Consider the following 13,395-nt stretch of genomic DNA (forward strand, 5'->3'; position numbering starts at 1 on the left):
TTGAATATGAGACTTATCACTAATAGGAAAATGATGCTAGATACACTAGGAAATCCGTGGCTCTTATGCCAAAATGCCAATAGAAACTCATACAATCAATTGGTGGTTTGATATGAGAAAAACCAAATTGAAAAATGGATGTAGCTAAGAAGTTTTTTTGAAACATAAAACTAGCAGAAGAACTTTAAAATCGAGTCTGGCATTAAGAAATAGTCTATAAAATCGAGTCGTTGACCAATGGCTTTGATATCATTTAAAAAATAAAATATAATAGAAAAGGAGATGGATAAGAGAATGAGGGAGAGAGACTTTAAGGACTAAATCTTTGCTATTTTCAATTATTTTTTAATACATAACATATGGCCCTAGGCTAGAGAAATAATGAAAATACAACAAATAACTGATATTGATTGATTTACACAATAAATTAAATATGGTAGAGAATAAGTCATATTACATACATGTTGTATTATAAATATATCCTATAATAAGTCTCATGTTGGAATTCAATCTGATTATGATCTTCAAATTAATTAATTTGTGAATGGGGGAAGTAATTACTCTAATAACGATCTGAAAAATGATAGGACTTAAGCTGAATGTAATTGGATTAAATTAAGCTGTAATTAATTCTCTTATATGCAACGCAATCATATAGTACGTGTTGTTGGAATTTGTCAAGTACGTGTATGATCACTATTTGAGGAGTGAAGCAAAGGAATCCAGTCGTGGACCCATGTCTACACTCATGTTGAATCATATTTTAATTAAATATAATTTTCATTGAATCTTATTTTAATTAAAAAAAGTTGCTAACATTATTTAAACAAATTTTCAACAATATTCTACTTCAAAGAAAAGATTGTAATGAGGATCCTCGTGGATGTAATTATAACAAGAATTATTCTACTCATCATCTCTATACCATATACTTGCTAAAGAAAAAATAAAAAAGATAAAAAAATAAAAACAGACAATGGTCGCTGTAACAAAGTTTTGGTAGATACTAGACGATAACGGTGATGGTGATGATAATAAAGCAATGACAACAATAGCAAATGATAGCAAGTACACCCTAATATTGACAATATTAGTGATATGGGTGATAATGTCGATATAATTTATGCAATAGAAAACATGATTTCCCATGATCTAGCTTAAACTTTACTACGTTTATGCTTGAAAATACAAAGTTGCTTCATATGGTTTTCATAATTATTCTAGTGTTAGCTCAATAGAGAAAAACAAAATTAAAAATTTCAGGTAGATGCATAATTATGTTTGATTTACAAAGAAATCTCATAAAATAAAACTCATAAATTGATTGAGTTGGCTTATTGTGGTAAATTAGATTGTGAAACTAATTTTAATTATAAAGTAGATCTAACGTATTACATTTAATCGCATTAGTTTATAGACCTTATTTTGTAAGATTTATTTATAAACCTAATAGGTATATATATAAATATATTGAATAATATGGAAAGCAGGTAAATTACAAACCTACTTTGGAATATAAATTTTATTGAAAATAGTACTTTTCTTGAATACATGACTTTAAATTTCAACTTAAATTCAAACGTACAGGGATACATGAGAAAAAAACAAATGAGGGATCTCTTTCTAATTTTTTTTCAACTTGCTCTTGGTTATTAATATTTTCTCGTCGTGCCTTTTTTGTTTATTTATTCTTCTTTTTATATAGCCGGGAATGATCTGAGGATTCCTCTAGCTATGATTTTTTTTCTTTTTCTTCTGTCAAATTATTTTCTTTTTAATTTTGACAACATGAGAGTACTCTAAAGATTCTTGCAGCTGTCGTTTTGCTTTTTCTTCTGCTTAATTATTTTATTTTCGACTTGGCAACACTAAAAATTTCTTGTCTTGTAGCAATCTTTAACACCCAAAACTTCTACAAACTTGAGACGAATTTGATCATGGGATGACACATTGTCCATGAATAGTACTTTGTCAGATTTTACTATTTAATTATAAATAGTGTCGATATACATTAAATTGCCTTCAATTATGGTTGTTCTATCTAACGGATGGCCTTACAACAAAAGGAGACAAATTGAGGTTCTCCTCTCTAATTTCTTGACGGGATTGAAAAGTACATAGATAAATAAATACACCATCAAATGTTTATGTGGAATCTACAATACTCAAAAACCCTATACGAGTAGTATTAAATGCTGCAAAACTCATGTAATATGTCTATCTTTAGTCAAGATTAAACCATCCAACTCGATTAAGTAATTGAAGAGAATCTCTATTTGAAGAAAACCTCAGTCCCAACTGGTCTTGTTAATTAATCAAAACAAGATCATGTGAATGATCAAATGATTAGATATGAAATATATCAAGGGTTTTGGACTCTTTGCTTCCAAACATACCAACAAAGATGTGAAGAAATATTATATTCCTTTATTTTGTTAATAACTTATCCCTTACCAAAGACAATTGTACTTTAGGCTCATGGTTCTTATAAAATAAATCAACTCATGTGGGTTGGGTAGATATGTTGCATGATAACGATCCCTTGCTACCTAGCCCTACTTCTAGTCATAAACGCTAGCTCTATTCTCTCACCTATTAGATGCTTTTTGATTACTAAGATTGTCTAATTTTCTTTAATTTTCTTGAGTTATTGTTGGTCTTTCTTCAACCTTATTTGAAATACTCCAATTACATATGAAGAGTCAAGAGTTTTCTCTTCTTCCTTTGGCCTCCTTTTATACAGTTATCTTTCATTATTTTGAGTAGTTGAGTCTTACTTGTCTTATATCATTTTCACATTTTTTATATTTGAGTCAACTTATTTTAGCTTTATTTCTTGACATTGTCTCTTTCTTTCCTTATCTCTTGTCCTTATCTCTCTTCATTTATTATTGGTAATTGGTTCCCGATAGGCTAGACTCAATTTATTTCATGTTCAACATCTATCAATCTAATAAGAGTTAGTCCACATACAGTCCCAAAATAGAGACTGCTCATACAAGCTCATACAATTATGTTTAAAAAAAATTAAAATTACAATAATATTCTTTTTAAAATGATATTTTTTTTTCTTTTTATCCTCATTCATCAATGTGACTGCACATGTAGTCCTATGTAAATAAAATTTCTCATCTAATGATAATGGGAGTTTGCCACAACAATAATATGTCACGTTTCAATTTTGTATTGACTGCCATGATATATTGATGTTAAGTATGGGCCAATCAAAAAGTGACACATGGCATTATGCAATCCTTCGTTAATTCTTAAACAGCCGATTGATTAAGGTACTTAATCATAAATTTTGAAATTCAGGTATTAGCTTTGTAAAATGTTAAAAATCTAGATCATGATTGATAAAAACTAAAATTCCAATTTTACAATTAATCCCTAAAACCAAGAAAAAATATATAATAAGAGGAAGGGAAAAAGTCTAAAAAAAAGAGAAGAGGAAATGAAGAAAGAAAAGCGGGCATGAGCAGTCGGTGGACAGAGAGCGGTTTTTTTGAGGTGGTTTATGTTGATCACATGGACAGGAGTTGAAGGCAAAAAGATATACAAATACTTAACATAGATGCTATTTCAGTTGCAAGACACTTTTCATGGAAAAATGCTGGAAAGATGGAAGGGAGAGGTTCTTCAGATTCAAGTTGAGTCATCTCTAAAACCTACCAATACGTAGCCGTCTAACTGAAGCAAACTCCAAAATTATAATCTTTAATATATAATTACTCCCTACACCTCAATGCCACTCTGTAATTTCTCTGTTAATTTCCTACCAATTCTCTCTCTTGCTGTCTCTCTCTCTCTTCTTGTTCAATGTTGAGCTCTCCACAACTCCAAGGAAGCCCGAAATAAGACTATTGAGATAATGATACTCACGTCCCACATTCTTCAGTCCCTTTGCTTCGACCCAACTCCACCACCCCAAATGCCGTCCGTGAAAATTTTCTTTCCTTCTCAGAATCTTTTTTAGTATTTGTTTTTTTTTTTTTCCATTGTTTTTTAAACCAGCAAGAAAACATTTTTCTTTTCTACTTCAAGAATAGGCCTTTTTCATTGCCAGCCATGACTGATGTCCTCAACCTCAACCATTCCCCATCCCATTTCTCTGATTCTTCTTCTTCTCCTACAAGAGTCTCTTCCCCTACTTCTTCCTTATCCTGCGTACCCCCTCAAAATGAAGACATCGATCACTCTGACTGTGACTCACCCTCTTCCTCTGTAGCTGAGGACAGCGATTTTACAGCAACTGGCTGTGAGGCAGAGGAGGAACGTGACAAACGGAGAAGGGATCAGTTGTCTTTGTTGGCATTGCTGTTGGCCATTTTCAGGAAATCTTTGATTGCTTGTAAGAATACTGACAGGAGGGAGCTCTGTGCCATGGAGATCGGGTGGCCCACTGAGGTGCGCCATGTCGCGCATGTTACCTTTGATAGGTTTAATGGGTTCTTGGGATTGCCTGTGGAATTTGAACCTGAGGTGCCCAGGAGGTCTCCCAGTGCCAGGTACATTTTGGGGTTTTGTAAATTCTGGTTGTTTGTTATTTTTGGTTGGAATGTGTGGGTGTAATTTTCTTGATTCGATTATTATTAGTTGCTCATTTAGTATTAAATCGGTAAAATTGGTTGATTTTGATTGATGGGTTTTGCTATTCAATTTCTAGGTTTGTGAATTTGCTCCTTTTGCTCTGTGTCATAGTTCGTGGAATTTGGCTTTCTTTTCTTTTTTGCTTTCTTTTCTTTTTGTTGTTGGGTGGGTTGTGGTGGGGGAAGGTTGGGTTACGGTGCTTACTTGTCGTGGAATACAAACTTGAGATTGTGAATTTGGTGTGCGTAATTGTTGGGTTTTTTCCTTTTCAGATACTGTAGTGGTTTTTGATCGGAGATACTGTAGTGATTTCTGGCATCAATTCTTCAGATTGTGAGGTTGTGTTGTTCAATTGCCGAATTCCCCCTTCTTCTTTTTTTCCTGTATGTTTGTGGCCTACTTTTTAGTTTTTTATAATCGATTTCCAACTTGTAAAATCGAAAATTGTAAAACTTTTTGGTTGCAATTTACCGAAGCCATTCGTTATTTCTTTTTTATAAGTAATTTACAGAACCCCCATTCTTTTTTATTGCGATTTACAGAACACATTCTTTTTTGTTGCAATTTACAAAAAAAATTTATGTTTATTTGTTGTTTAACGCACTTTTTGGTAATTGTGGTGAATGCAATCTAATATATGCGAAAAAATAAAATTACTGGGAGGCCAAACAAAGTAAAACCCAAATCATGATATCAGGAGTTTATCAACAACTTACCATTGGGAAGTTGCCCCATACCACATGACATTTGCTATATCAATTTCTTCTCCAGCTTTGATTCCCCAGCTACCAAGTGTATGCTCTTTTTACTATTTGTTATCTCAAATTGGTCTGCCTTCACAATGGGATAGAGAGCTGAGTTTCCCAATTAGGGAAACAGGTGCAATGAGGTAGTATCCCTTCCCGAGGGTAGCTAAGTTAGCCTTAGTTGCAATTGCTTGGATTGTGTTTCTTATTTGAAGTTGTTTAATGGAATGTTTACTAATTCTCTGTTGATTAATAATTTTCCCTTTGCGTTGGTTAAATCAGCTTTGACAAACAAGGACCCCTCTCTATCTTATTCTTGTAGTTATTTTACACACAAATATTAATCATCAGAGCATTAGGGCTCGTTTGGATACATAAACCATCTCATCATTACAATTTTCTTAAATTTCCACACAAAATACAATAAACAATTTAACTTTTTCAAATCTCTAAACAATAATAATATTAAAAAATAATATTCTAACAATATTTTATTCAACTCATCTAAAATCATCTCATCTCACTATCCAAATGAGCCCTTAATATACACTCAGACGCACTAATATATACACACAAATTAAGTAGAGTAATGTTGCATACAGTTGTGGAGTGCGCAAGCGCCGTGCAGTCGCTTTGAAAAAGAGTGAAGTCCACTATTAAAAAATTATTATTTTTTCATGTGGGTCCCGTATTTATTCATTTTTTTCAAAGTGATTGCATGGCACTTGCGCACTCATGACTGAAACTATCATTTCTCATAAAAGGGTTTTCCCAACTTGCCATTGTACATGTCTGATGGACTCTGCATGTTTGTTTCTTCATATATAAATATCTAGAGAATTTGCTATAAATGTCTTTTACTTTTCAAAAAAAAAAAAAAGATCTAGAGAATTTGAAGCTTCCCTAGAATCACTTATAAAGCATGTTTCTCCTAGTAGATAGCCAATGTGGAACTTAACACCCATGACTACCCTTATAACCTAACCACTTTATGCGGGTCATTCATACTCCCAATTTGGAACTGGGATGTCATAAACTCCCCCGCTTAAATTTCTGATGTCTCAAGGCAATATCATGCAGTGCTCCAGTTTCACACAGCCAGCCTCACCAGATGTCTCTGATAACGTATATAAGGGCCCAAGGAAAGCACTTACTACATTTGCACTATAATCCAAAAATTTTAGTCAATTTAAAACTTCCCAAGAATCACATATATAACCCAGCTTCACCTAATAAGTAGTAAATATGAGACCTAGCAACCATGACTACCTTTATAACCTACCCACACTATGTAGGTTATTCATATTCCCAAAGTAGGAATTCGGGTTACATAATATACAGTTTACCGATTTATATCCATTTAGGAGCATCCCTTGTGATTGGTGTTTTCATTAAAACACATGCATTTCAGATTGTTAAATGTTTTTGTTGAGAAAGAGGATGTTACCCCACAATTTTATTAGTAGCCTTCCCTTTTGGCGGAGTAATACCGTAGTTACATTCATACACCTTGGGGGTTACATCATATATATACACCCAAAACCAAAGGTGCCCAAAAAAAAACAAAAAAGAATTATCAAATATTTTATTCCTATACAATTTAAAATCATTTACAGCTGGAAGTCCAGCCCTATCCAGTACCAAAGCACGTCGCATGTTCCGTGTCATTTCATCCCAATTATTGAAAATACAACTCTTCCAATGCTCCTAAGTTGGCCAAGTTGTCTGCGACATGATCAACTTCTCAAAAATATGTTTAACTGATAAATTTCATAACCTTTGATTGTTATCAATCTGGTCCTACAACTCTCTGAAATACCAGGGGCAGCAACCTTTTCCTTCCAGCCATCCAACCACCACCTAAGAGTCTATAATAGGCACCAAGATGGACCTAGTCTTAAAGATCATTTTTCCTCAACGGGTCTAAATTTTCCATTAGCTTGATTTTGACTTTCTTGGGTGAGTTTTCAAATTGATTGTGGGTTCAAGGGATTCCATTCCCACAGGTTCATATCAGTCTAACTCCACTTCAACCTCCCAGAGGTTTTGTTGAATGCACAGCTTAAGACTGTTTAGGATGGCTCTTACCTCAGCCACAGTATTAGTACCTTCCCCATGGTAGGAAGAAAAACCACCAGAATCTATCCTCTTTCTTCCTCACCATGCCTCCACCACCACTCACACCTGGATTTCCAAAGCAACAACCATCCATATTGTGCCAAAATCTATCCTTCGGCATTTTTTTGGCACCAAAATAGGGTTTGAACCTTCCGCCTTTTAACCTTTACAATATGTTTTAACTGGTTTATTTTGGAAACAATACCAGCCATCGTCATCTTGATTTTTAATACAAGCACTCTCCAAGTAGTGTCTGTCATCTCAGAAAGATTTCATATTTCTCTTAAATTGTAGAATCTTCATGTAACTCTCTGATGACATCTGCATCACATTAGATAGTATAACTTTTTTCCTTCAAAGCTTTAAAGCATGTTAATTTTTCACCTTTTTTGATGAGTTTCTGGTTAATTGTTTAACTGGTACGACCTCTATTATGCTTATCCTTTGACTTGTTTTTTCTCAAATGTAGTACTACCGTCTTCGGAGTTTCCACGGAATCCATGCAGTTGTCATTTGATTCTAGAGGGAATAGCGTGCCGTCCATTCTCTTGCTAATGCAAAAAAACTTGTATGCACTAGGTGGCCTGGAGGTATTTCACCTTGTTCTTTCCCTTTTCCTCCATCTTGATTCTTCTTTAACATCATGATGCCGACTCTAAATTCAGGACATGATTTGTCTGACCACATGCAATAATTGGAAGAAAAATTCTATTCTCAAGCCGTGAAGCACACCTAGTAAAGTACTTACATGGCATAATTTGATTTGGAAGATAAATTTTAAAATTTGAATCTTACAAATCCAATATTACCATTTAAGTGATGTGGATGGTGTACTCTACATACCAGCTTGAGAATTGAATAACTTGAGTTGGAAATCGAAAGAAGTTTGTAAATTCAGTGGTTTGACTTCTGCGTGACTCGGCCTTTTGTTATTTATGCTGTTGCATGTCGAGTTGTGTTTTGTGGACGCTTCCTCAAACTATCATGTTTACAAGTTTAGGCGGAAGGCGTTTTCAGAATCACTGCAGAAAATAGTCAAGAGGAGTTTGCCAGGGATCAACTGAATAGAGGAGTGGTACCAGAAGGCATTGATGTACACTGTTTGGCGGGACTTATCAAGGTATACCATTTTTATTCTACTAGCGTTCATTAAAGATACCATTTGTAGGCATCATGTATGCCATATAGTTCTTTATGAGTATGCTGAAGTGAGTTGATCAAAATAAGAGCTATTTTAAAAAATTGCAACTCCTAGCAATAGGCAGATTAATGGCTCGTTTGGATAGTGAGATGAGATGAAATGAGATGGTTTTAGATAAGTTGAATAAAATATTGTTAGAATATTATTTTTTAATATTATTATTATTTTAGGATTTGAAAAAGTTGAATTGTTTATTATATTTTGTGTGAAAATTTGGGAAAGTTGTAATGATAAGATGAGATGGGATGGTTTATGTATCCAAACAAGCCCTAAGTTTTTCTTTTAAAAACAGAATGCAATATAATATACAAATGCTTGTAAAACGGTGGTCCTTGTTTGTTTGGTTACTAAACAAAGCAACATAATTAATTCCATGGTTGAATACCACTTTTCGTTGCATTTGAGAGCAAAAAGTGATTTAGATAAATATGCATTTTTGTAAAAGTAAATTTTTTTCAAAACCTAAAATTCCTGTTGGGATCCATTTTTGTAATTGTTTAGAAAAAAGCTACTTTTTTATAACATCTGTTGGCTTTCTTAGTTATTTTGGATATTGTTAACTGTTAAGTTTAGGATTTGTCTGTCATAAGTTATGCAGTTTAACCAAAAATAGCAATTTAGTGTATAGAAATAAAATCAGTTCTTTTAAGGCTTCTAAGATTTAATTTCGAAGGATGAGTTTCTTGATTAAATATCATATTAGTTTGAATTTAATAATTTTCAATCAGTTGTGTATAAATTTATCAAGAAAACACCAACATTAGAGAACGCACCACTTGCCCAACAAACTTATTGTTGAAATATAAAAAGAAAATTGTTCATGATAATATATGGTCTAAGTTGACTTTAAAAATCTTCTTGCAGTTACCAGGCTGCTGATTGGAATTTTAGATTACCTTCCAGATGCTTGAGAAACTGTAAAAAGCATATCTGTGAAAGGCTCATTGTCCACCTAATATACATTCAGTATTCACCAAGAAATATAAGAAACAAAAAAATATCAACCAGTCTTTCTACTGCCACTGGTTATTTTTTTATGCCACAATTTCTGTCCTTTCACTTTCTGTGTTGGATGGACAGAGGCCCTCCTATGGAATACAACAAGAAAAGCATAAAAGGTAGGAGAATATTATTAACATATATACATGTGGGGTAAGTTTGGACCAATTAAGGAGGATGTCTTCTTCCTTGACATGTATGGACCTAAACAAGGGATTGGGGCCCCTGAAATTATAATTAACGGGGGGAGAGAAGTTTGATCATACTTGTTTTACTCATGTTTGATCAGTCTTGCTATCACACTTAATCTAACGGATGTCAAGTTCAAAGCAAATATATGTCAAGTTCAAAGCAAATATATGTCAAGTGCAGTCAACAGTCACTGTGGAAATAGTGTTTGGCCTATTCCAGATTGATTGTAATGTCGATGCATGGCCCTATGATAACTGAGTTAAGGCCTGTGACTACTAAAGGTGTATTTACTGACTTATATTTATCTTTCAGGCTTGGTTTCGGGAACTCCCAACTGGGGTTTTGGATTCCCTATCACCCGAGCAGGTCATGCAATGCCAGACAGAAGAGGATTCTGCTGAACTTGTGAGGCTTCTACCCCCAACTGAAGCTGCTTTACTGGATTGGACCATCAACTTGATGGCTGATGTTGTGCAAGAGGAACATCTGAACAAGATGGATGCACGCAACATTGCTATGGTTTTTGCACCAAACATGACTAAGGTGAGTTTAATAATCTCACTTCTTAAACTCCAGAAAATTTGCACAAGCTCATAACAACGACTATAAATTTCTTTCTTTCTAAGAAGGCATTTGAGCTTCCCTCTAAATCAAATCAGCTTCTTGCGTTCCATGGGACCTAATCTAGAAGCATGTTTCCAATTGCATTTAAATGCATCCATATTCGGACCATTTATTTATTGAGTATTTTAGGATTACAAAGAGGTCTCTCCCTTTCATTTCCATGTTAGTGATGTCATGTTACCTGCTAACTATCAAGTCATGTGTCAAAATGATATGTAATGATAAAAGTTTGAGGGAGATTGGCAATTAGAGCTACAACGTATCCCTACAACAGCTCCTAAGAATTCATCCTTTTTATTATCATTTCCCTATAAACTGAAATGTATCATGGGAATGCGGAGGTCCGATTTATCCAATGGTTGGTGGAATGACAGGTATTTTTTACTTCTTCTGTTGCAGATGGCAGATCCTTTGACTGCCTTGATGTATGCAGTCCAAGTGATGAACTTCCTCAAGACCCTGATCTTAAAAACATTAAGAGAAAGAAAAGATTCTATGGTGGAGCCTTATTCTGCTAGCCCTTTAGATCCTTCTGATGAGAATGGAAACTGGGGCGCTTCACAAACCTGCCTGGAAGATATTAGCTTAGAGAATGATGAGATAGAGCAAGCATTCATTGCTGAAGAACCTGCTTCTGAAATTTCCCTCAACTCTAATAAAAACAATAACACGATTGACAGAGCAGCTGAAAGTTTATTGACTTCTTCTGAGAAACTAAACTCTGATGGAAATGGCTTTTTTGAGACTCCAGCTCAAGTTGACCCTTCCATTACGAAAACCGAAGGTGGTGAAATCAATGGTGCAATCGCTGTAGTTCAAGATAATGCAGGAAAGGTAAAGACTGGTCAATCAAGTAATTCAATTTTTGGAAAGGGGCCAAGGAAAAAATGTGGTCTGCAACCTGTAGTTCCTGGAACCACGTCTGTTGAGAAGACCAGGGGAATTAGCAATCTGAGTCGCATAGACTCAAGGATAGAGCGGTTCGAAGCCTGGAGGTGAAGGAAACTCAACAGCAGTTGGACTACAATTGATTCTATTGTAGTTCAGTGTAAGTCTGGTTGATTTGGAATTTAGGGAAAGTTTGTGAATTGCTCATTGTATGTTGTCTGTATTGTTGGGTGGTTTGCTTGACCTGTTCTGATTTCATGGAGAAAACTTCCTTATTCTCATACTAACACTGTTACTGTTGTTTCATTTATGTGGTTTCTTGGGTTTGTTTACCTGCCTGTGAATGACCGATCCCTTAATTATGTTAGTCTTCTTTTTTAGCAAAATTTCCTGTTTCTTTGGTTCTTCCAAGTTCATGGAAAGACTCAAATTTTATGTCACTCATTTCCCTTTACTATATAAATAAATGAGACTATCCAACAAGTAGTTCCAAATCAACTCGATCAAACTCGAATTTGGCTTAATTCATCTATTAAATGAGTTTTTTGTGAATACAAAATTATAATCGATTATCAAACAATACAATTCATATGAACCTAATTCTATTCATACGTTTTAAGATATTTACAAAACTTTAGGTTTATGAAAATTTGTAGATGAAATTATGAAATAGAATATAATACGATATTTTGTAAAAGAGTAGTACTACATATATTTACAAGACTCATTTTATTAGTTTTCTTTTGAAATTCAAGTTTTATGATTTTTATCATATCAATAACTGACATGTGGAGAAGTAAATTTTTTTAAATATATTTAACATTTTTCTTTATAAAAATTAAGTAATTTGTGAACAAGTCGGAACTGGCACAAGTAATAAATTAGCTATTCGTGAACATAAAAGGCTCAACTCAAATTCAAATAAATATTAAAACAAAAAACAAAAGATTCTGACCTTCCTTCAGATTTGTGGAAAGTTTGGGACCACGAAATGGAGATAAAAGAAAATGACTACCATTGCTCTGGAAAAGTAAAATGAAATACGATAATCAGAAGAAGTAGGCAAAACTCAGGAATCAGGAGGCTGTGGAAGGAAACAGTAGTAAAAAAAAGTAGCCGTTTAGGTTTAAAAAATATTTCATTTCATCTAATCTCATTATTATAATTTTTTTTTTAAATATCACATAAAATATAATAAACAATTCAATTTTTCAAATTTCAATTCAAAATTTTTAAATTCTAAAATAATAATAATATTAAAAAATAATATTTTAATAATATATTTTTTTAATTTTAATTTTTCATTTAAAATTATATCATCTTTTCTCTAAATCCAAATCCGCCAAGTCAGCATCGATGCTTGTTTTCGCACGAAGAAATAGACATTTTTCTCAGATTAGGAGGGAACGTGTTAAAAGGATCGATTCGAATATTCCTTCGTGCTTCAGGAAATGAAAATTACAGCCGAAACTGGCGGCATACTCGACAATGTCAATATTATACGAACACCTAGCTGCAGCTCACCACACTCGGAGAAAGTACTCAATATACGACAAGTGTTGCGACGATATTTTACAAAATTAAATTTATAAATTTACATATTTTGATTCAGCTATCAAATTAACCATCATACGAAATTATATTAATTTATAATTTTTTTTTTATTTTGTGATCTCTTTATAATTAAAATATTTATCTAAATCTATATGTATATTTTTTAAAAAAATAGATTTATAAATTGATATATCTTTATATGAATATGTCTAATCTATTTTATAATAAAAATTAAATTTTTAATTTAACATATTTTATCAAGTTACATTAAATTGTAAATTTGTCTTTTTTATAATATTTATATTTATATGTAAAACTAAATTATACCTATATTTGAATTGCTAAGATACTCAAAATCTAAAGTTTTTGGGAGACTATCCCTAGCTGGGACCTGTCACTGCCAATCATCTGTGAACAAGTGGGGATAAATAAAAGGATGGTTTCAATGAATTGAAGGACAAGGTTTATCAACCAAGATTCCGA

General features: G+C 33.3%; 1 protein-coding gene across 1 annotated transcript; it reads left to right on the forward strand.

Annotated features, from left to right (window-relative positions):
- Positions 1 to 3,625: 3,625 nt before the first annotated feature.
- On the forward strand, positions 3,626 to 11,690 carry LOC121238844 (rho GTPase-activating protein 1). The gene is made up of 5 exons (XM_041135899.1): positions 3,626 to 4,508; positions 7,924 to 8,044; positions 8,455 to 8,574; positions 10,159 to 10,389; positions 10,870 to 11,690. The coding sequence occupies exons 1-5, from the start codon at positions 4,069 to 4,071 to the stop codon at positions 11,467 to 11,469; spliced, it is 1,512 nt and encodes a 503-aa protein (XP_040991833.1). The 5' UTR covers positions 3,626 to 4,068; the 3' UTR covers positions 11,470 to 11,690.
- Positions 11,691 to 13,395: the final 1,705 nt, after the last annotated feature.

Source organism: Juglans microcarpa x Juglans regia, chromosome 7D (assembly GCF_004785595.1).
Source record: "Juglans microcarpa x Juglans regia isolate MS1-56 chromosome 7D, Jm3101_v1.0, whole genome shotgun sequence".
Classification (NCBI taxonomy): domain Eukaryota; kingdom Viridiplantae; phylum Streptophyta; class Magnoliopsida; order Fagales; family Juglandaceae; genus Juglans; species Juglans microcarpa x Juglans regia.